The sequence below is a fragment of the Mobula hypostoma genome, unplaced genomic scaffold (genome assembly GCF_963921235.1).
Source record: "Mobula hypostoma unplaced genomic scaffold, sMobHyp1.1 scaffold_42, whole genome shotgun sequence".
Taxonomy (NCBI): Eukaryota; Metazoa; Chordata; class Chondrichthyes; order Myliobatiformes; family Myliobatidae; genus Mobula; species Mobula hypostoma.
Window position 1 is genome coordinate 1107906 of NW_026948219.1, and position 25173 is coordinate 1133078.

At 46.0% G+C, this 25173-nt stretch overlaps 1 protein-coding gene across 8 annotated transcripts in view; it reads left to right on the forward strand.

Annotated features, from left to right (window-relative positions):
• LOC134341939 (zinc finger protein 229-like) overlaps positions 1 to 25173 on the forward strand; it is a 35777-nt gene that overhangs the window by 6478 nt on the left and 4126 nt on the right. For 3 of the 8 annotated variants that reach the window (XM_063039886.1, XM_063039887.1, XM_063039885.1), the window contains exons 2-3: positions 3100 to 3267; positions 11265 to 16274. In XM_063039886.1, coding sequence (XP_062895956.1) covers positions 11647 to 12852 — 1206 coding nt within the window. In that variant the 5' untranslated portion in view covers positions 3100 to 3267; positions 11265 to 11646 and the 3' untranslated portion in view covers positions 12853 to 16274. Of the gene's footprint in view, positions 1 to 3099; positions 3268 to 11264; positions 16275 to 20725; positions 20866 to 20941; positions 21055 to 22935; positions 23106 to 25173 lie in introns of those variants that run through there. The other 5 variants (XR_010016909.1, XR_010016912.1, XR_010016910.1 and 2 more) reach the window with 4 other exon arrangements.

The following is a 25173-nucleotide window of genomic DNA, read 5'->3' on the forward strand; positions in this document are numbered from 1 at the left end:
CATCTGGGTCAACCTCGGTCCAGTCTCCTCACCCCACCCCACTGCCCTGCTTCAGCGATATACATCAACCATCTGGGTCAACCTCTGTCCAGTCTCCTCACCCCCCCCCCACTGCCCTGCTTCAGTGATATACATCAACCATCTGGGTCAACCTCTGTCCAGTCTCCTCACCCCACCCCACTGTCCTGCTTCAGCGATATACATCAACCATCTGGGTCAACCTCGGTCCAGTCTCCTCACCCCCCCCCCACCCCACTGCCCTGCTTCAGTGATATACATCAACCATCTGGGTCAACCTCTGTCCAGTCTCCTCACCCCACCCCACTGCCCTGCTTCAGCGATATACATCAACCATCTGGGTCAACCTCTGTCCAGTCTCCAAACCCCACCCCACTGCCCTGCTTCAGTGATATACATCAACCATCTGGGTCAACCTCGGTCCACCCTGTGTCCCACCTCCTCAATGTTATATATCAGCAATCTTCTAACCCTTGTTGTTATTGTGAAGTGTTCTTTTGCACCTTTGGCCTCGCTGAGTTATTTCCAGAATCAGTTTTTGTTAGCTGGAATGCCAGAGGGTCATCAGGTACCAGTTGTGTTGTGCATTAGTGTGGAGGTGCTGGTTTTTGAACTATGACTGGCTTACACACTGCAGCATTTTCCTGGCAGCAAAGAGTACTGGGAGAGTCCTGTGATCTACATTCCAGGCATATGGAACTGTTACTGTTTTGGTTTTGACTTTGGTTAGTGCTTCTACAGATGGGGCTGGACGGTCGTCCTTCTGCAATGAAGCAGAAATTTCAAGCAGCTGGACATTGGTTGTGTGGAAGTCCCAGATTGCACTATCCAGTGTGAGATGGGGTGGGAGGATGATGTGTGAGATTTTCAGGGTCAGTGAGTGGCAGGTTCAGCTGTGTGAGGTTGGATCCTGGGATATCACAGTTTTTGCTCCAGGTAAAATGGACCCGGGCATCGAGCTGCTTGGGTTTATGAGGTGTTGAGCGAGTATTTCTGGTCTGGGATCAGATGTTTATTTCTGGAGTTCCTTTGGAAGCAATGACTGCTAATCTGAGGAGAGGCTATGAGTAAAAGGGCTATTCCGTGTTTACAGCAGTAGAAATAGACCCATGAGTTTGGTGTTCAAACTGTGTTTGGAAATCCCCCCTGTCTGTCACTCGGTGGAAATCAGACAGAATCTCAAGTTGCTGGAGATTGGCACTAAAAACTGAAAATGTTTGAAGTCATTCTGATGAAACATTATTAACCTGAATTGTAAAGTGTGTTCCTGTCCCCAAAGCTATTCCTTACCTGCTGAGTGTTTCTGGTAATTCCAGTTTCTTTTTATTACATTCACTCTGGACTGGTTTATATTTCCTGAAATAAACCTGGTTTAACTTGGAAATGGAAATGGCTTGTTTTGTGATCGTAGTGTTATGTGGTCGGCAACTATGAATATAGAATTGAGACAGGTTTCATAAACAAACTGAAACATTTATTAAACTCTGCTCAACAATTGTGAAAAGTAAACTAACGACTAACTTAACCGGAAGTTAACTGCTATATGGCAATTTAACAAACAGCCAAACTCTGGAACAGTTCTTGAAGAGGTAAATTCGAACACAGTCTTAAAGTGGTAAATTTGAAAGTCCAAGTGATTTACGCAGTCAATAAGGAGAGACTTCTCTGGAAACGGATTTCTTCAAAGATGTGACGTTACTGCTGATTCTGTCCAAAGGATTCACGTCAAAGGAAATAAAACAGCTTAAAGGAACTGACCTTTTTCTGGATGGTGAACACTGCACAAACCTTTCCTGAGCTTGCAGGGGTTATCTCAGATGCAGGTCACTAATTCTGAATGAAGATTCCATAAGGTCGATCTTTTATGAAACCGCCAAACGACACCACCTTTACTCAATCCTTCAGGTTCCTGTAGTTTGGTAAAGGTCTTCACTCTCCGATACTAGACTGCAAAGGTAAACAAACAAAACCTGGCAGCGATTGGCGAAACTGCCAGCACAACGGTTTTACCTTAAAATAGAAAATAGAACTTCGCTTTGAAACAAAACTGCATAATGAGATGATTACGCAGCAAAACTAACTGATGGAGTAACTGACGAACCAAAACTGACGAACTAACTCTGTAACAACAAGGGTTTCCCCATGTATACCTGTTGGAACAGGTCATCACATGACCTCACACTGGTGGGAAAATTACTTGACCCCACCATCACAATGCAATTACATCATGCTCACAAGATACTCCATTACATCATGGTCATAAGACAGTCACAAGATACCCACAAGGTATGTAACAGTAGAACAGTAAAGAAAGCACAACATTTCCCCCTAAATTATCCTGGTACCAATTTGTCTATTATTCCTGGAAATGTGTTTGTACAGTTGTTGCAAACAAGGTTTACAAGAATAATCTCAGGAATGATGGGCATTATGTATGAGGAGAATTTCATGGTTCTGGGCCTGTGCTCAATGGAGTTCAGAGGGACGGTTGAGATGGTGGAGGGATGTATGGTCAAGTAAACCTCCCGAATGCTGAAAAGCCTGGATACAGTGGACATGGAGAGGATGTTTCCATTAGACGGAGAGTCTGTGATCTGACAGCACAGTCTCAGAATAAAGATGCTTCCCTTTAAGACTGACATGAGAAAAATTTTTTGGCCAAAAGATGTCCGATCTGTGGGATTTGTTGCCACGGATTTTGTTTGAGGCTGCCATTTGGGTGTATTTTTGACAGAGATTAAGATATTCATGATTGCTAAGTAACTTTGGGATTACAGGAGGAAGGCAGGAATATGGTGTTGGAATGAAAATCAGCTATGGTTGAGTGGTGAGGCAGACCAGATGGATCGAATCACTTAATTCTGTTCCTGTGACTTATGTCTTACCATGACTGAATGATGGCTTGTTCTTATCCCACATCGTTTTGTGACATGTGAGGGACAATAATAGATTGTTCACTGAGATCATTATATCTGCCTTCAATGTTTAAATTTCAGTGAGTTTTGTTCTTAGTAACATTAAGCAAAAATGTTTTTTTCTCCTTTTTATTGTTATTGTGCTTCATTATCTTTCACATTAAAGTTAGACCTGCGCTGAGAGCTTTATTGGAAGAAAAACCCCAACTGGACGCAAAGCACGACTGAAGACGAGGGAACAGCAACAAGTGAACCAGCCCGAGGGTTGACAGCATCAACTGGAGAGAACCCATCTGACTCGGAGGATCCAGTGATTCAGTCAGGGGAAAGTTTGGTGAGTCTCATTTACTTAGACACTGGTCCTTTAGACATTGCATACTTGTACAAAGGATGGTAGGAAATAGTTGGAGTGAGACTGAATGTTCCCAGAAGAACCAGTTATGCCTCTGTTAGACCCAGTTGCAATCACTCCTTGTCTGGTAATGTGCTTCCAGCAGCCCAGCCCTTTAAAACCACTCCCATTCTGTGGAAGTCGAATCCGGATAAAGCCACTCAGTGATCGTATAAGTACAAACTCTTTATTCCAAGCACCCGGGGCTATTCAGTTATTCGCTCAAACAGGAACAGTCCATGACTGTTCCTGCCCAATCCACTAACTGACTAACAATTCCCCTTACACCACAGATATATCCGTCCAGATACCCGCCCCCCACACAAGACAGGCTGGAGCCAAAGTTATTTGCTAAAGTCAAATTACAAAATAGTCATAATGGCTTACACACACAGAACAGACTGAAGCTGTCCTATCTCTACACATGAGTGCACAAGGAGATAAGCATCCTGAAACCCTAGCTAGCTACCCTCAAGAAGAAATATGGCTCAGCATGGCTTAGCACATCTGTTGATCATCAGCAGTTTCTTTCAGAAAAACAGGCTGCTATTGTTTAACGACGTGTTAATCCTTTTACATAATTTATCATTCCCTCCTTTTGATCATTATATGATCAACAAAGCAGTAATTTTTCACAGAGAAAGCAACCGAGTACAGCATTGACATATCAGTTGGTAATAACAGCGCACAACAGTAATTGTAACAATGACATGTACAACTATTAGGCCATAATGCAATATCATGCTCCACATATGACTGAACAGGCCTTCGAAGACCATCATTTTGACCCTTCGGTGAACCCATGTAAATCCTGTCCAACTTTCTTAATGCTGCAGTCTCCTTGGCAGTGTGGTCAGAGAGAGATGTAATGTTAGTAGACTCATCAGGGATATAGGTGTAGCATTCTGTGTCAATAATAGCACAGGTTCCCCCTTTCTCAGCCAGGATAAAATCTGAAGCCATACGACTCTGTAGGATTGTTTGCCAGATTGCAATCATTTCAGTGGATATTTCTGTTACTTGGGCCTGTGTTTCAGTCAGGGCCCCTGCAGTATTGTGGCCAGCTCCTCAAGTGCTGCAGCCAGATTGATTATCTCTCGTGAATTCCTGGCTACTCCATAGGAGAGAAAAGTGATTATCCAAAATCGCTCAGTCTCAGTTATTCCCCTCCTCTGCTGGGCACCTGCAAGTATGGCCAGGATGCATGGTTCCCAGTATAGGAAGTTCTGTTTGGTGGGGGCCTGAGATACCATCTCTCAAAACACTGACAGCCACAGTCATCTCTGACTGGAACATAGCTCCTCACCCCTCTTCCCCGGGTGTTGTTTAAGAAAGCCCAGGCTGAGAGTTCCTCACTCTGGTTGAGCGGGATTACTGACATTGGAATCATAGATTTACCACGCTGTGGAATTTTGACACAAACCCAGCAGGCCCCTAGTTCTACCTGTTTGGCATACGTGTGACAGAGAGACAGAGAGTTAACACGGGGGCCCCCGGATGCTGGGGTGAGCCCTCTCAAAGACATGAAGACAAACACCACTATCAGCCAATACATTTTCCTTTTGTCCGAGAGAGTCCTTCTACTCAGCTTCTTCAGGAACATGTTTGTCGTCTGTTCAATGTATCCACCGAGATTGCCCCTTCAGTTTCACAGCCGTGGGAGTGGTCAGTAACACCTGATACGGTCCTCTCCACTGAGGTCCGAGTTTCCTCTATCCCAGTTCTTGATCAGGACAAAATCCCCAGGTTCTATGGTGGGATAGTCACTCCTCTCTGCGGGGTATTTCTCTTCCTTGCAAGCCTGTCGTACCTGTGAATGTAATGCTTGGAAAATTTTGGTTAGTTGGCATCTGTATTTCCCCATCTCTTCCCCTAGAGTATGCTGTTACGTACCCCGTAACTGGGTTGCCAAACCAGCAGAAATGGACCACTCAGTTGGAGTCTGGATTACTGGAACTGAGGAAGTTTTATGAAAGAAATAAGCAACACAGTACTCTAATCAAAAGGATATAAATGCAACAGTTTAGCAATGATAAAACACACATGTACACAGAACTAGGATAATAGGATCAATCAAGCTCTATCGCAGTCTAGGGGTAAATGATCAGTTTCAAGTGACGCAAAGTTCAGTTCAATTTAGTTCAGCTCAGTTCGCAGTAATCGCTGTTGTGCCGTTGGGGCGGGGAGAAGAGAGAGAGCGAAAGCGAATGAATATTCAAATCGGATTCCACACAGACCTTCGATATTCCTGGCAGTTAGCCTTCGGGCGAGCCCTTTGTAATGTCTTCTGAGGTCACCGACTGTGACCTCTCTGTTCCAGATACGATCGTTTCCCTGCGGTGAACCCGGCATCCAGGCAAGGGCGGACACACACACCAGGTTCCCGCCGACTCCTACCTTTCCACCCTGTGCGTCTCTGGCTGGTCCTGTGACCAGACCTCCAAAACTCCCACCAACTTGTGGGGACACAACGCACTTCCTGGGTCTCGTTGTCTCATTTTGTCGTGTTGTCCTTTGCCTTAGCGAACCTGTTCCTTTTATCCTCTTGCTGGGGTATCGCCTGTCCATCAAACTTCAAACAGTTTCAGGTTCAAAGCAACCGTCTTGACAATACTCGGAACTGTGTCTCCTTTTCGTTAATCTCTCTCATCCCCCATTAACATTCCTGAATGTTCCCCCCATTGTCCTTCTTATCGGCATCAATCTTCTGATAACTTGGTATTTTGTCACAATGCATATCCAATTTTGCTGGTAGACTTTCTGGGAGCAATGGTACACCAACTCTTGGTCCCCAGTGTATCCTCATGGGCCGTCCATAAATGATTTCAGCTGGTAACAACCCTGTTTTCCCCTGTGGGGTAACCCTCATGTGGAATAGGGCTAACGGTAGGACCTTCAACCAAATGAGTCCAGTCTCTGTTGTTAGTTTGGCCAATTTACTCTTCAGAGTGCCATTGGCTCTTTCCACTATGCCAGCGACCCGTGGGTGGTGTACACAGTGGAATTATTGCTTGATAGCTAGTTTGATACATATCTCTTCGTTTACTTTCGCCACAAAGTGTGGGCCATTGTCAGATCTCAGCATCTCTGGCAATTATTGCAAGTACCTGGAAATTATTTCCCATAATAATACCTTCACAACAGTCATAGTATTATTATTGGTAACAGTCACAACACACTGGAGGAACTCAGCAGGTTGGGCAGCATCCGTGGAAAAGATCGGTCGACGTTCTGGCCCGAAACGTCCTGACGAAGGGTTCCGGCCCGAAACGTTGACCGATCTTTTCCACGGATGCTGCCCGACCTGCTGAGTTCCTCCAGCGTGTTGTGAGTGTTGCTTTGACCCCAGCATCTGCAGATTATTTTTTGGCAGTATTATTGGTGTTTGGAATAGCTTCAATCCATCTACTAAACTCATCTGTAATAACTAAGCAGTATCTATTGCAATGTACTCTGGGCAATTCAATAAAATCAACTTGTAGACACGAAAAAGGTCCACCTAGCAAGGGAGTCGTACCTGATGTTCAGGATACAGGTTACCAACCATTCCCTCCTTTCCCAGGTGTGTACAATTATGTATATAATCAACCAATATTCATTAAAAACTGTGTCGGAACACAAACCTGTCCCACTGGGGTGATCCAAAAATCTGGGTCGGGGTCTTTCTGGCACCCCATCTGGGACCACAGTTTGCGCTCCTCCTCAGAGGCGTCCCCCTGAAAAGTATGTACCTCCCGCATGTCTGGCAAACCCGTTCTGCTTCAGTCACGGAAGGTTGTTTGACGGGAACCCGAGGGGACGACAACTACTGAGGACTGTGACACACTTTTCACTGTCTTACCTGCTAAAGCATTGCCTTTAGTGACCCGGTCGGACATGCGGGTGTGGGCTGCACATTTAATAATGGCCAAAACTCGAGGTATCTGTGGAGCAGTGAGTAAGTTGTTTACAAAGATAGCATTACTAATGGGGTGGCCAGAAGAAGTCAGGAACCCCCATTTTCCCAGAGAGCCCCGTAGTCATGTACAATTTCAAATGTATAACGGCAGTCTGTGTAAACGTTTGCACTTTAGTCTGTTGCTAGGATACAGGCACGAGTGAAACAGCTCAGCTTTCTGGGCGGAGACAACTGTTTCAAAAGAGGACTGCTCAATTACTTCACTGTCCGTCACTATCGCATAGCCAGAACATTGTTTCTCTGCTGGATCCACAAAAGAGCTTCCATCCTCATAAAACATTGCCTCGGCCTTGAGGGGGTATTGTGGAATGGATGGCACAGTCTGTCCTTCTTTCACGGTGATCCGGACGGGGGCGGGGGGGAGGGCAGTTGGTGTGGCCAACTTCATGGCCTGAAATTGCCCATAGATGGGGTACAGCATCCTGGGTTCGGTCAGTATTAAAAGGATGTCTTACCAGATGTCCCCCCTTCACCCCTGACTCCTTCCATTATCGGAGTTGGCCCGTGGCCAGGTCTTGCTGGTCTCCCTCCGTGCTGGAGGTTTGTTTTGTCAGGTGTAGACAAGGAGCCCTAGGCTCTTTGGCTTGAACCTAGGGCAAAACCTAATGGTGGTATGGGGAACAACCAGTCCTGTCTGTCGCCAAAGGAAATCCGGAACTTCGGCCAGTAATGCACTGCCCTCTCTTCCTTTAACCTCTCCAATCACCGAGACTGGGAACTTCTGTCCCTCGAAGGGTGCATAATATTGGCCTCCTCAGTTCAGCACCCCGTAGGGTCATAGCACGGGGTCACAAGGAGGTCGACCGCTGACAGAAGGGGTTCAAATGCAGTGGATTCCAGATTAAGTGCCCACCACTGGGGCATTGGAAATTGGAAAAGGTGTCGGTTGTTAGCTAGTCCCTGGGTGATACCCTCGCCTGTGCATAGAATCTCGACTTCCAACAGACAGCAAGTCTCTCCCTGCTAGATTACACCCCAGACTGGTGGTGACTGTAAATGAAACCTCACTCTGGTTCCCCTGGATTTCCACCTGCAGTGGCTGGGCACGTGAATATGTATGCTCCGTGCCTTCAAACGCAGACAGAGTGATTGTTGTGTTTGATAGCTGGAATCCCTTTTCTGATACTATTTCCTGACCGAGAGTGGTTGTGGTTCTCCCTGTAGCAATCATAAACGGAATTTGGATTCCAGCAACTTGCAGTACTCTGACTGAGGCTTCCAGGGTGCATACACAGGAATCACTGAGGACTATCCTTCCTCCTGCTTGTGGATTGGGTAGCATTCGGGTGGGCAATTGTCATTGTGGAGCCATTAACTCTGGGGTTATATTGTATTCTTCCCTCCCTGCTCGGAATAATCCTCGGTATTCCCTTTCTGGATCTCAGGGCATAGAGAGCCTCCCCTTCCCTGCCGCCACTGTTTTACCCGAGCGGCCACCGTATCTGAGTACTGGGAGGATTGGGGTTCAGGAGCACTGGGTGCACTTGGCCCCTGGTAAGGTGGGGGGTACGATGGGTACGTTTCCTGGATGGTAGCAGTGGGAACAGTTTGTGGTTGTGGTAAATTGGGTCTCCAATATCCTTTGGGCCCTTTTTACACACGTCTCTGTAAATGTCCTGAATAGTGGGAAGTTCACATTGACAGATGTGCTGGGCTGTCCGCACCACTCTCTGCAGGTTCCTGCGATTAAGGGAAGTACGGTTCCCATACCAGGCAGTGATGCAGCCAGTCAGGATGCTTGCAGTTGTGTTCCAATGGAAAGTTCTTAGGATTTGGGGCCCCATCCCAAACTTCTTCAACCGTCTGAGGTGAAAGAGGTGTTTTTGTGCTTTTTTCTCAACACAGCCAGTATGTACAGGCCATGTGATATTCTTGGAGATGTTTATGCCGAGGAACTTAACGCTGTTCACCCTCTCAACCCCCGATCCATTGATGTCAATAGGGGTTAGCCTGTCTCCATTCCTCCTGTCATCCACAAACAGCTCCTTTGTTTTTGTGACAATGAGGGAGAGTTTGTTTTCTTGACACCAGTCGGATGTTGTTCAGACCTCAGATAGAGTCAGCAATCAAATGGTTGAACATGGTGCGATGAATGTGCTGAGCTGTGTATATCACAATGCAAGAGGCATCGTAGGAAATCCAGATGAGCTCAAGACAGGGAATTATGATATTGTCACCATTACTGGGACTTGGTTGCACCCAACAGTCTGAGGGATTTAGAGGAACAAATTTGTAGAGAGATCACAAATCATGCCAAGAAACAAAGGTTGATTCAGTAAGTGATTTTAACTTTCTATATATTGACCTGGACTCCCATACTGTAAAAGGACTGGATGGGGTAGAATTTGTCAAATGCGCTCTTAATCAGTACGTAGAATTTCGGACGTAGAAGTGTGCAATAATCTGTTCGGAAATATTCCAGGGCTGGTGACAGAAAATAGTGATCATAATGCCATGAGATTCAAAGTAAATATGGAAAAAGAGAGGTCTGGGCCATGGGTTGAGATTCTAAATTGGAGAAAAGTCAATTTTTATGGTATCAGAAAGGATCTGACAAGTGTGGTTTGGGACAGGCTGTTTTCTGGCAAAGGAGTACTTGGTAAGTGGGAAGCCTTCAGAAGTGGAATTTTGAGGGTGTCAAGTTTGTATGTGCCTGCCAAAATAAAAGCTGAAAGGTAACTGGTGCAGGGAACCTTGGTTTTCAAGAGATATTGAGGCCCCGGACATTTTATTCCTCCAAATGCCTCAGACTGTTGGGTGCAACCAAGACTCATTAATGACTACAATATCATAATTCCATGCCCTGAGCTCATCTGACTTTTTTTTTAGTTGTCTTCTGTTGGTTTCTAAAAGCTTCCCGATAATTTTTGCTCTTTTGTTTGCCCTCTCTTTGGCTTTTATGTTGGCTTTGGCTTCTCATTTCAGCCACGGCTGTGTCCTCCTGCCTTTTCAATGCTTCAACTTCTTTGGGATGTATTGATTACTCAGCTCCCAAATTGCTCCCAGAAACTCCAGCCATTGCTGCTCTGTTGTCACTCCTACCTTTTCCCTTCCAAACAAGTTTGACCAGCCTCTCTGTCATAGTAACATGGAGAAGTTCAGTACAGATACAGGTTAGTTGGCCCATCTAGTCAATGCTGAAGAAAATATTTAAGCTGTCTTATGCGACCACTTGCACCGGCACTATCGCCCTCCTTACCCCTACCATCCAGGCTCCCATCCAAACTTCCTTTAAATGGTGAAACTGAGCTCATATTCACCACTTGTGCTGACATCTCATTCCACACTTTCACAACCATTTCAGTAAAGAGCTTTTCCAAATGTTCCCATTAAATTTTCACCTTCCCCACTTACCCATGACCTCTGGTCGTCATCCCACCCAACCTCAGTGGAAACAGCTGCTTGCATTTGCCCGATCTATACACTCATAATTTTGTATACAGTACTTCTGGCAAATCCTCAAAGCAATGTATAATTTCCTTGTTGATGTTTAGAGCCTTTTTTAGGTGCACAAGATGATGAGGGGCATTGATCGTGTGGACACCAGGGGGTATCGCTTTAAGGTGCTTGGAAATAGATATCCAGGGGATGTCAGGGGTAAGTTATTTTACACAGAGAGTGGTGGGTGCGTGGAATGCACTGCTGGCTATTTGTGTGAGTGTTTCAGTTACTGTGGGGCCAGGCACCCATGCAGCTCAACGAGAACAAGGAATAATACCAATGGAGAGAGTCAAACTGAGCCAGGTCACAGATTGGAGATGGCAGAAATGCCCCATTCTTATAGAGACAGGAAGAGCATCAGAGAATTTGATGGTCATTCCAGATACCAGCACTGTGCCCAGTTAGAAGATGATTTCTCTCTCCACCTTGGGTTGAATCTCACTGTAACAGTGTGATGCCAGATCACACCTTGACAACTCAAGTGATCTCTTCTGAAATGTTGTCCTACACCCATTGATGGATTTTGTAAATCTTTTTACAGGTTAAAAATGTCAAGGAATTTGTCTACGTGAATCTCAGACACAACACGCCAGTTTTGCTGTCTCTGTCCAGATACTTAAGAAGAGGAGCAAGGGATACACTCGATCATCCTTCCTGCTCAGACTGTGGGGAGGGATTGTCATCTGACCGACTGGCATGCCCGTCATTTTACACAGGGGAGAGGCCGTTCATCTGCTCAGACAGTGGGAATGGATTCACTCGGTCATTTCAACTGAAGGTGCATCAGCAAATTCACCTGTTCTGTGTGTGAGAAGGGACTCAGTCAGTCTACCCACCTGTGGACACATGAGTCAGTTCATACTGAGCAGAGGCTGGTCATCTGCTGAACTTGTGGTAAAGGATTCACTCGGTCATCTGGCCTAATGGCTCACCAACGAGTTCACACCGGGGAGAGGCCGTTCACCTGCTCGGACTGTGGGAAGGGATTCACTTGCTCATCTCAACTGAAGGTACATCAGCGACTTCACACCGGGGAGAAGCTATTCACCTGCTCAGACTGCGGGAAGGGATTTGCTCAGTCATCTGAACTACTGATACACAAGTCAGTTCACACTGGGGAGAGGGCATTCACCTGCTCAGACTGTGGGAAAGGATTCACTTGCTCATCTAAACTGAAGGTACATCAGCGAATTCACACTGGAGAGAGGCCATTCACCTGCTCAGACTGTGGGAAGGGATTCACTTGCTCATCTAAACTGAAGGTACATCAGCGAGTTCACACCGGGGAGAAGCTATTCACTTGCTCAGACTGCGGGAAGGGATTTGCTCAGTCATCTGAACTACTGGTACACAAGTCAGTTCACACTGGGGAGAGGGCATTCACCTGCTCAGACTGTCCGAAAGGATTCACTTGCTCATCTAAACTGAAGGTACATCAGCGAATTCACACTGGGGAGAGGCCATTCACCTGCTCAGACTGTGGGAAGGGATTCACTCGGTCATCCCAACTACTGCTACACAATTCAGTTCACACTGGGGAGTGGCCATTCACCTGCTCAATGTGTGGGAAGGGATTCACTCAGTCATCTAAACTGAAGGACCATCAGAGTGTTCACACTGGAGAGAGGCCGTTCACCTGCTCAGACTGCGGGAAGGGATTCACTCGGTCATCCTACCTACAAGCACACTGGTCAGTTCACACTGGGGAGTGGCCGTTCACCTGCTCGGACTGTGGGAAGGGATTCACTTGCTCATCTAAACTGAAGGAACATCAGCGAATTCACACGGGAGAGAGGCCGTTCACCTGCTCAGACTGTGGGAAAGGATTCATCCAGTTATCCCACCTGCAAGCACACTGGTCAGTTCACACTGGGGAGCGGCCGTTCACTTGCTCAGACTGTGGAAAGAGATTCACTTGCTCATCCCACCTGAAGGCACATCAGCGAGTTCACACTGGAGAGAGGCCGTTCACCTGCTCAAATTGCGGGAGAGGATTCACTCAGTCATCTCAACTGAAGGTACATCAGCGAGTTCACACTGGAGAGAGGCCGTTCTCCTGCTCAGTATGTGGGAAGGGATTCACTTGGTCAAGTCAACTACAGAGACACCAGTCAGTTCATACTGGGTAGAGGCTGATCACCTGCTCAGACTTTGGGAAGAGATTCTCTCAGCCAAATCAACCAAATGTGCATCATTGAGTTCACACTGGGGAAAGGCTGTTCACCGGCTGTGAATGTGGTAAAGTTATCTATCCTTATGACACCCTACGGGATCCACACTGGGGAGAAAGTTTCAATAAGCTGCATGCTGGATATTTGTCCATCACCATTGCTGAATGCAATTTCGAGAGTGACTGTCGGTGCTGAACTCTGCAATTATTGCTGCTGCTCACCACCCCCAGTTCTGCACCCTGGTCACTGGGCATGGGAGGAGTTTCTTCTGCTGCATATTCACCTTTAATGGGACTGGAGTTTTAATATTCTGGATCTGAGACAAATCAGTCAGTTCTATTTTAAACTCTTGTCTCTGGTACTTAGTAAATTTATAACACACCTAGTGTACAGTCGAGCAGCAGTCCCTAGCCACCAGGCCACAAAGTATGCGCTACCGGGCCGCGAGGAAACGATATGATTTGGCGATATGAGTCAGCTGCACCTTTCCTCATTCCCTGTCACGCACTGTTGAGCTTGAACGCACGCGAGGTCATTACCCGCGCGTCATCCATGTCAGCGCGGGAAGGAGATCAACTCCTCGAGCTTGCAAATGACGATGGGCTGCAAAGTATGTTTGACATAACATCTCTGCCAGCGTTCTGGATCAAAGTCAAGGCTAAATATCCTGAGAAAGCCACGAAAGCACTGAAAATGTTGCTCCCATTTCCAACATATCTCTGCAATGAATGTAATGAAAACCAAATTGCGTAATGGACTGGACATAAGGAACCCCGTTCGAGTATCGCTGTGTCCCATCACCCCTCGATGGGACCACCTGGTTGCAGGGAAACAAGCATTCAGCCCAGGGCTCCCACTGATTCAGTGATATTGGTGTGTTGCAATGATTTATATGTTCATACGGGGAAGATATGTGCAGTGTGTTTAATATCCAAATGTTACTTAAAATGTTATGATGCTATTGATTTATATAACCATATAACAATTACAGCATGGAAACAGGCCATCTCTGCCCTTCTAGTCCGTGCCGAACGCTACTCTCACCTAGTCCCACCAACCATGGACCACCGACCTAGTCCCTTCCTTTCCTGTCCATATACCTATCCAATTTTTCTTTAAATTATATTGAACCTGCCTGTACCACTTCTACTGGAAGTTCGTTCAACACTTACTTCAAGCTCCCCTGTCCTTCCCTGATACAGTAATTGACTTATCGCTATATTCATGCGAGGAAAATATGCGCTGTGTGTGTAATATTAAATTCGTTAGATAAACGCTTTTAGAAACAAAATTGAGTGTAGTAGCCACTTATCACCTATATTCTGGTCGTGATTAACACCTTCCTCCCCCCCCCCGAACAGAATCGCCAAAAACGATCTGTAGAAAAATCGGCAGGTACACGCATGCGCAAAGCACGCACACGCTCTGGTGCCCACGCAAGGCTTCATGGTCGTTGTAGTCTCTGTAAACAATGTATTTGGCTCTACTCTTGTCCATTGGCAACCCTACCCACCGCCCCCAGCCCCGGGTCAGCCGGTCCGCAAGAGTATTGTCAATATGAAATGGTCCGCAGTGCAAAAAAGGTTGGGGACCCCTGCAGTAGCGAGTCAGCTCAGGCCGGCTGGACCCTGCCAGTGATTCTGTTCCATGACAGTTCTTTTAAATCCTCCCCTGTACGGCCAAAGTCAGCATGGTTTTCCTCAGGAGAAGTCTTCTCAGACAAATCTGTTGGAATTCTTTGGTGAAATGAGAAAGGCAGTGGGTGTTGTTTGTTTGGATTTTCAGATGGTCTTTAACAAGGTATTGCACCTGATGCTGCTTAACAAGACCACAGCTCATGGTGTTTGATGTCTCTGTGCCTGTTCCCGCTGGAGTATAGAATAATGGGGCTGGGGGGGGGGGATTCCTGAATACTGAGAAGCCAAGATAGAGAGGATGTGGAGAGGACGTTTCCCATAATGCAGAGCCCAGGACTGGGAGTACACCCTCAGACTACAGGGAAATCAATTCAGAAGAGAGAGGAGGAGGAAGTCTTATGATATTATGTTTATTCAACACGGCCGTGTCTGATCTATGCGTCTGTTCCCATCCCCCTCTATCTCCACCTCAATGTACCCAGCCACCCGCCTGCTCTCAGATAGATAGACACTTCACTGATCCTAAAGGAATTTACATGGAAGATTTAGAATTTCAGGAATTTCCATATGTCTCCATTTAAAATGAGCAGCCCTTTTCGATCCTTGTCTGTTTCTCTCTCACTGATCAGCAGAGATGTCAAAGAGCCCGTCCCTTTTCCTCGTTTATCTCCCCCGCCTCAATCCCTGGTTTCTATCCCGGTTTATTTCCCCATCTCTATTCCCTCCAATCTCTCTCCTCCGTCATTCTCTCCCGCACCTCTTTCTGTCCCCTCACTCGCTCCCGTTTACTTCTCTCCCACATCCATCTCATTTCCCGCCATTCTCTCCCCTCACTGGTTGTCGCCACCGTCTCGCTCCCCTCTGTTTCTCGCCTCCGCTACTTCCCTCCCATCTCTCCTCAGTCTGTCTCGCTAACACTCCAACAGCCTCTTATTTCTGTAACTCAGTTTCTCCCTCCCTCACTTTCACTACCACCACTCAGCCTGTTCTCCCTCTGTCTCTCTTTCCCTCCTCCACTCTCTCTCTCCCTCCCCCTCTCTCTCCCACTTTCCCTTCTTTACTTCTCCCTCTTCCTCTATCTCTCTGGTGGAGGAGAAGATGGGGGTGCAACGCAGCACGCAGCCTCTCCGGTGTATGATACCTGTATTTGTAAGTAGGGGCCGTGCACAATTCTGATTTGATGGAGACAGATGTGAGAAGCACAGGAACATCTGGAGTAACTTCTGAAATGCCCGGTTCGCTGTTGCTGCTACTGTGTGATCGAGAATCTCCGGAGGGGAAGGACAAAATCCTCAGCTTTGCCTGTTACTGGCGGCCGGGGTTGGGGTTGAAGTGCTCAGCAGAGATGGTGCTCTGTGCTCGGTGTCAGAGGGCTGGTCGGAGGCTCGAAGTTTTCGGATGGACTCAGAGTCGGACTGTGGCCGGGTGCTTCCAGGATGCTGCATCGGCAAGTTTGCGGCACTGGAAGCTCATGGCAGGGAGAGTTTTCTTCCTTCTACCGTCTGCGTGAGATGATGGGACTTTCGAGAGACTTTGAGACTTTTTTTTACAATGCCCATGGTCTGTTCTCTATCAAATTTCGGTATTGCTTGCACTATTGTAACTATATGTTATAATTATGTGTTTTTTGTCAGTTTTTCAGTCTTGGTCTGTTTTGTGTTTCTGTGATATCACACTGATGGAACATTGTATCATTTCTTAATGCAAGGGCATTACTAAATGACAATAAAAGAGGACTGTGTGTCCCCATAGTCTAATCTAATCTTTCTCTCCTTCCTGTGCTTCATCCAACTCCAAATGCCAGTAAATTCCGATGTTACCCAGGCTACTTATCTTGTTGCTGTCACAATCGCACATCAAAAAGGACGGGATGCTATCCTGGAGTGAACTCGGACCGAGATTCAGTGTCAGGGTAGGGGTGCGGTTTGAAGACAGAAAGGGGAGAACAGAAGTGAGAGTGAGAGAAAGTTGGGGTGAGTGGAGTATGAGAGGGAGGTGAGGAAGTGGGAGAGGGTGTATTAGGGTAAGAGCAGAGAGGAGGAAAGGTAGAGTAAGAGAAGATGGAGGAGAGAGACAGAGGAAGGTGTTTTGAGGAGTGAGGAGGGTGAAGGGTAGGGAGAAAAGGAGTGACAGATACGGTGGGCGCACTATGGAGAGAGGAGGTAGCAAGATGTTGAGGGAGTTCCATTCCCTCTGTCCCACTCACAGTAACTTTTCTAAGGATGTATTTGCATCAACGAAAACAGGATTCAACATGTTGCGATCATGTGCTATTCTGAACTGAAATGTAAGGTCAACCCAGAAAGATGAAGAAATTATCACAATAGAACAGCTATTCCCTCTGGGGGTGGTTACGTGTCCTAAGACGGCTTTAGGAACAAATAACACTCGCCGGGGGGCGTTCAAGATTCTTGATGGGGCGGTAAGCCGCCTCTAACTTGCGGCACCAGACCTGACTGACCGTTAGTAGAGCAGGCACTTCCAGAAAAAGAGGAGGCGCTGGGACACAGGAAGAAGCAGAGCACCGCAGGCAGTGAACATTCGTCGTCACAACGACTCTGACACTCGGCAATCTCGTCCGACCTTATCAACCTAGCAGGTGTTATTGGGGATGCATACATTAGCAGCTAGGGTGCTCGACAGTTCACCCTGACTCACGGCACTCGGGCTAAAATAGGTTGGGAAACACTGCTATAGAAGAAAGAGCTAGCCAATAGATGAGCATAATCGTCCGCGGATGAGATCCCCACGATCTGAGCAAACGAGGAAAGCGGCCAACGGCAGCCTCAAAGCTGGAGACCTCCTCCCAGAAACTGAGTGGTTCCTTGTGTAAATACAGGACCAGGCGGTTGACACAGAAATAACAAAAATACACATTGAAAGACTAACAAATTCAAGACGACGTGTGCTGTGCCTCTCTCGGGCTCTGAAACAGAATCTGCCAATTAAAACGAGAAACTATCCAACACATTAGCCTATCCAACAGCAATTTATTTCAATCTGGTTACTTACACAGGCGCCATCAAGTGGCAAGCATCATTCATCAAAATCTTGTTTTAAGGTACAAAGTCATGAAAGATACTATAGATTACTGTAAATACAAGCTTGATCCCATTTTAGAGCCGGAGTCTTACAATTAAATTAAGACCGATCCATTATTAGAGATAGGGCAATACACGATCCCCGTCGGGATATAATATCACAGGATAAACATGCAAAGGCACTTTACTTGATAGATACAGTATAGCCATTCCGACAAATTACAACACGTAGAAATCAGTAAGTGAAAAGCACCTAAAATATGCTGACTTGAAACAGGAAAATGAAAGTCTGCGATACATGAACAATTGTTCCAGTTGTAATATACACGACTGGTATCATCCCAAAGTCACTAAACAAAAACATTAAACAATTGGAGCTGCAGGACAATAATAAACACCGCTGGAATAGTCCATATATTCATCGCAGTTGAGAAATGAGCTCTTTGTCTATATCCATAGACAACGTTTTACCAGTTTTAACTGAGAAAAAAATAAAACAACGTTAACCATGCGATTGTACTGCGCAGAATACAGGGGAGATTCAACGTGCAGTTTGTACGGATGGAAATTTATGAAAAAAAGTCAGGAAGCGATGTTGAATTTTTCCATTCAGCAGAGTAAGCATTGGGTTACTCCAATGGAAATTTGCACAATTATGAACCAAATCCCGGAGCTCTGCGGTGTTAACCATTTCTCCATCACAGGTTTATCTAATATGAAGGACAAGTGCGATGTTTACTGTAAGTTCTTGCAGATTGTTGATTTGCTTTTTCATTTCATTCTGATGCAAAAGACTAACGTAACAAATGAGATGCAATTTTGCCGATTATGACTTGAATGTCCCCGGATCCTCTCCCGCTTATCATCACCGAAAGGGGTGTGGCGGTGACAGGAGCCGGAATATGGTGGGGAAATAATCATAAACGGTAGGCTGAGTTTGGATGTCGCGGGCTGAAGGGGTGAATGTGTATTTTCCTGTGTTGTGCCTCTCTCGGGCTCTAAACCAGTTTTATTCTCCCCGTTGCCATGTTCTCCGATGTCAGTTCTGCAGTGTTAAGATGGAAATCACCACAACCCCCTCCGAGAAGAGCTTAGATATTTTGTTCATTAAGTATTTGAATAATTGACGTGAGCGGATATTTCGCTGCGTTGATGAACTGCTCTCATAATACCCCATAAATAAAAGTGTTTGTGCAGCAACTTAATATCATCAGCATGTATCCGGTGTGTTGAAAAATGTGTTCTGAATCATTGTAATTATTTTGATCCAATCCGACAATTATGTTATAAAGGAATTCGGCAACATTCACCGACCACAGGATGATAAGGCTTCCGGAGATGGTGAGAAGTAAGATCACAGACCTCCTCCTGCTCTCCATCTCCGGGTCACTGCGGTTCTCCGCCTTGCTCTGACCCCTCAGCCCCTTTGGTCGCGACTACTCACTAAAATGTGTCTGACTGTCAGAGCGTTGAACAGTAGTATCAACATGAACGGGAGTACTGGCAGTAGAACAGTAGTAAGACAGTCATATCCCACCCACCCGGGATCCGTATAGTAGCTGGGCACATGCAAACAGTCCCAGGGTATATTGTCAATCACTGTCACAGGCTGCAATATGAAGAAGTAGGGCACATTATTCAAACAGATCAGGACGCCGGTTGTTATCAGAACCACAGACGCAGTTTTCCCGGTGCAGTACTCTGCTCTCCACTTCTGGCAACAGATGGCGACAAACCGATCAAATGTAAAAGTGACGGTGAACCAGACAGAACAGTCAGTGGCTGCCTCTCCCAGGGCAGCGATCACACTGCATACGGGCGTGATGCCCAGGGAAGTAATAATAACTGACCCGCCACAATATCACCGCAAAGACGATGGTCAGTAGATCCGCCGTTGCCATGGCCACCAGGTAGCGAGTGGTGCAGGTGGAGAGACCGCACTTTCCCCGGGACAGGATCACATTCGCCACTAAGTTCACTGGGGGGAACAGCAGTAAGACTGAGTGAATTGCTGTCTCACCGCTCTGTGCTAAGATAAGCTGTAAAGAGACAACAATCCAACTTTGCAGGCGCTCATTACTGAAGGTTTGAAAGGTGTAAATCGGGGTTCGCAGACACCTCAAATGCGCGCAAGCAGGGAGAAATGTTATGGCACTAGGTACTGCAATAGGAGCAGGATTTGGCAAGGAGGCTCTTTGAACTGATCTCCAAGGGCACTTGTCGACCGATGCGTGACGTTTGGATACCTAGGCAACTTCCACGATGTTCTGGCCCTCATCGCATGTCGCTACGCCTCACTGCCTCTGACTTTGTCCATTTACAATGTTCAAAGTTCGTAGCAGATTTACTTCCCCTGTTCGCAAGCATTCATCTGCTTTTGGACTCCCCTTTGTCACCCGCCCACGCGGACCCAGCTAGGCTCGCTGCTTTTAAATTCTGCAACTACACTTGGGCCACGGTTCCTTCACACTATGTCAAGAGATCGTATCTGGAAGTTCCTTTTCTTTTTTATCGTACAGTCCTTCTGACCTGCTCCAAATTACAGAAGCATTATTTAAACAGATCGATGTTTCTTGTTGCAGAGCGGACCATGTACGGTACGCCGTCAGGCATCTAACAATCACCTCTGGATTGGCTAATCCCCTCTTCATCGATAATATGGCGTGGAAACAAACACTTGTAAACTAAAACACACACGGACACATTTCAATTTTCGAAAATCCCGATGGTTCGCGATCTAACGCACAAGTGAATCTCACCGGGGTTTGGCGTACCACGTTCCCTTCAAACTTGCAGCACTATTTTTCCAAACGCAGCGCAATTCCTTTAAATTTGAATTTAAAGCATGTTGAACTATTGATGCGGGTAAAAAAGCACCAAGTAACCCGTAAAGGTGCCGAGCGCGCTGGATTATCGAGTTTGACAGTGGTTTTGCATTGATAAACAAAGCTGCCTGCCATGAATCCACAATATGTATCCATCTCTGGTGAACGCAGCAGGCCAGGCAGCATCTCTAGGAAGAGGAGCAGTCTGCCTGGCCTGCTGGGTTCACCAGCAACTTTGATGTGTTTTGCTTGAAATCCCAGCATCTGCAGATTTCCTCGTGCTTCCACTTTACATTTGTTTTCTTTTTTATTTTTTTCTTCTTTTCAGCCGAGGCAATGGATTAAACTGCAAAGAACTTCTGAACGAACACCGTGATTTATTACAATATCTGCACCACATTCACTGACACACCGGCATCACAACGCTGTCAGTAACTGAACGAGTCCAAGGACTGCGCACATAGAACTGTAAGTGTTAGTTTGCCTATGTTCTTACCGGGAACACCGATAACAGCAATGATCAAGTAATGTATCTTTCTCACAGGGTAAAATGTGTCAAGCATTCTGTGTGAGATTCAGCCTGTCTTCCAGCTGCCCGCGATCTCGCTGAAGAAACTCTGAGCTGCTGAATCTCCACGCTCATTCATTTATACTCGCTCCAGCACGCTGAATATTCAATATTACACAAGGCTGACGTGTCCTCCAACGGCTGGGGTAAAAATAAACATGATGTTATTCAAGTAAAATCCCAATTATGGTGAGGTATAGGTAGTTTGATATGAAATTGTGAAATCTCAAAGAGGATGAATTGGCGAAGTCAGTGAATGTTGTTGCAAAGCCCTCTCAGGCTCACCGCTCGGTTATTGTTGATCTTGTCCATTCCTGGGCTACATAGACCTTGATGATAGACTAATGTTATACTGTATTGGGCCGCTCTCTTTCACTATGGGCATTCTGCCGCTTATCGATCTTTCAAAAAAAAAATATATATGAATAATATGTTCGTAAGCTCCTGTAGTATAGTGAAGAGCCTTAAACTGATATCACATCCAGGCTTACGAAGATACTGAACGCACGCAAACCATTAATCACAACAATCACGGCACATACAAAATGCTGGAGGAATTCAACGGGAAAGGCAGCATCTATGGAGATGAACAAACCGTCTATGTTTCGAGCCGAGACGCCTTCTTCAAATTAATTTCATTTCATTTTAAAATCTTTTCATTCATTATTATTGAAAATCAACAAAAATACATTAAAGTAATCAAGTTAACATATCAATATGTACAGTAAGAGATAAACTAACTGATTAACCGAGCTAAACAATATATCAATAATAACAAGAAAAAAAAAACAAAAAGTTAAAACTATTTTTCTGGAAAAAAAGAAAGAAGGAAAAAAGAACCCCTGCTAATTGAAACAAAAAAAAACACTAACAAAAAAAAAGAAGAAAAAAAAAACAACATTGGGAGCTCAACCCCGGAGCTGTACGCCCTACAAGCTTCCCTTCTTCAAATTAATTAACGCTTTGGCCAGCACCTCAGCTCCAACAACAAAAAGCAGAATTCCCGCAATTCAATTCCAATCCCCATTCCCAGTGCGAAATATCGGCCCATTGTCTCCTTTTCTGCCACATAAGCCCACTCGCAGGTTGGAGGTGTAAACTTACATTCTGCCTTTGGACCCTGCAGTCTTATGGCATGAACACAGATTCCGGTGTTTTCCCTCTACCCCGTCCCTCTTCTTCGTTTCACCACTCTGGCCTCCTACTCTTCTTCTCACCTACTAATCACCTCTCTCTGGTCCCCTCCTACTTTCGTTTCTCCCATGATCCACTTTCTCCTATGAAATTCCATCTTTTCCAGCTCTTTGTTTTTTCCCATTATCACCCCAGCCACATTTCAGCCACCTATCCTACACATCTTCTTCACCTATTACCTTCTAGCTTGTTCTTTTCGCCCTCCTCCCAACTTACTCATTGTGGCATCTTCGCGCCCTTTTATTCCATCCCGAAACAGGGTCGCAGCCCGAAACGTCAACTGTTTATTCATTTTGATACATGCTACCTGACCTGGTGAATTCCTCCAGCATTTTGCGTGAGCTCAAAATCGATTCAGTCCGTCGCGTGGCAACCCAGGTACACTGAATGTTTGCACCGATATGAAGCAAATTACTCAATCGCCCTACACGTGACCCTCGAACTGGTGCAATTGCTTAAAACGACAGAGCATCTGCATTCATTACATTTGTAACAACAGTGACAATTGTTTTGCAGATGCACTAAATTGGTAGCGTTGACAGTAAGGTAGATAGTCGTACTTACTCGTGTAATGCCCTGTTTCATATTTTTACTGTTGTGCTGTAGGCATTTCATTTTGTGCTCTTCTTTATGAACTACTTGTTTTCATATTTGTTTTGGTTACTGTTGAAATTAACAGATAGGAGAAATGTGTGCCATGCAATTAGGATGTTCGGATTAAGGGGAGGTTTTCTCTGCTAAGAGGCATTAAGGTTGGGCTTGATGTTTTTGGTTAGAGAGGAGATGAAGAGCGAAGACGCTGGGGAGAACTGGTCGTAGCATACGATCCGCTGGGAGAACTGTTTGTTCGAGATGGTTTGTGAGCGACGTTCGGAGGGTGGTGTGAGCTTTCACGTTGACCGAGGCCCCAGCGCCTGGGTGACAGAAAAGTTCCAGATGAGTTCCAACTTGTGTACGTATGACTGTTTAATTAGAATGGACCCCTTTCTTTTTGTTATTCTTTACTAACCCTTTAGTTAAGATTCATAAACACAATTACACGTGTCCCCCGCTTTTCGAACGTTCGCTTTACGAAACCTCACTGTTACGAAAGACCTACATTAGTACCCTATTTTCGCTTTCAGAAGGTGTTTTCACTGTTACGAAAAAAAAATTCAGCGCGCGAAAAAAATCAGCGCGCGATGAAAGGCAGTGCGCCCCTAGCAGCCGCTCTCCCCCCGATTCGGAACGGCATTCTCGCGGGCATTGCTTAAACACGAGCCTGTGAGCAGCCGTTTGCAAGATGAGTTTTATGGTATCGGAAAAGCCTGAAAGAGCTCGTAAGGGTCTTACACTTACGGTAAAACTAGACATAATTAAGCGTTTTGATCGTGGTGAACGAAGTAAGGACAACGCGAGTTTGACTTGTGGAAGTTGACGAAGATGCTGTTGAAGAGGTTTTGCATCCCATTCATCAAGAACTGACAGATGAAGAGCCGATGCAATTGGAAGAAAAAAGGATAACAATCGAAACCGAATGAGTAATGATAAAGTACGACTTTAATTTTGAAAGGGGCGTCGGTTTAGGGGATATTTGCAGGATGGTTTGAGTCCTTATTAAAGAACTGTGTGATAGAAAAACACGCGAGGCTCAGCAGTCAAGCAAGCCTCCCACATCAGCCACAGCAGACGACGAACCTCGACCCTCGACATCGAGGCGGGCAGTCACAAGAGAAGATGAATTGTCTGCCCTAATAGAAACAGGGGACCAGATGACACCCCAGTGTCCCACCATCCCAACCCCCAGGCCACGGACAGATACCGATTCGCGGAGAATGCAAAGGTAACCGGGAGGCACACAGCACATCTTTAAGAAAAAAGCCGAAATAAACATGCTAATTAATTAGGTGCCGCCCACACGCAATTGTCGGCCCCGATTAGAGACGACGCAATCGGAAATCGGCACTGATCCGGGCCGACAATGCGGGCGGCACCTAATTAATTAGCATGTTTGTTTCGGCTTTTTTCTTAAGATGTGCTGCGTACCTCCCGGCTACCGCTGGAACCCTGCGTTCTTCGCGGCAATGTATCGCTCAGTGGCCTGGAGGGTGGGGGCCACTGCACCACCCAAACTCCGACGACTCAGTCTAACACACCAACATCAGTGTGCTCGGCGCTGTCCCGATTCCCGTAAGTGATACTACACTGTACGTACATTATTCCTACTTTATATCGGCTGTGTATTTTTACGTGTTATTTGGTATGAATTGGCAGCTTCATAGCTTAAAGGTTACTGGAGAGCGCTTGCGCGTGTTTTTGCCAACAGCGCTTGCGTGAGATTTTCTGCCGACGGCGCTTACGTGAGATTTTCGCTCCGGAGAACAGTTCAGTAATGATTGTGGAAAAGTATTTCTACTTTATATAGGCTGTGTATTTATCATATCGTTCCTGCTTTTACTATATGTTACTGTTATTTTAGGTTTTATGTGTTATTTGACATGATATGGTAGGTTATTTTTGGGTCTGCGAACGCCTACAAAATTTTCCCATATAAATAAATAGTAATTGCTTCTTCGCTTTACGACATTTCGGCTTACGAACCGTTTCATAGGAACGCTCTACCTTCGGATGGCGGGGGAAACCTGGTATTTTAACCGTATGCAGTGCAAAGTCTGTTATTTCATGGCATTAATTTGTAACAGGGTAGCAACTGACACAGCATCCACACAAACCGGGGTTTGGGGTAGGAGCGAGCGTGCCTCAACCGCACGAGTTTGGCATGGCCGGAGGTTGCCTTCGCTGTGCCAGGGTACTTCATTGTAGGGGCTCATCCGGGATCGATTTCGTTGGATGCTGTGTGATTGCCCTGAGCGCTAATCCAGAGGGTTCTGTGTTTGTGTTAAAGTATTGTTTGGTAAAGTGATTACGATACGTGGCTACGGAAGCTGCATGGGTGAAGCGGAGATTTGATAAAATGGCGGTCAAAGACTTTGTTCTAGTTCGGACTAGAACTGAAATAACTGCAGTAAAACTGC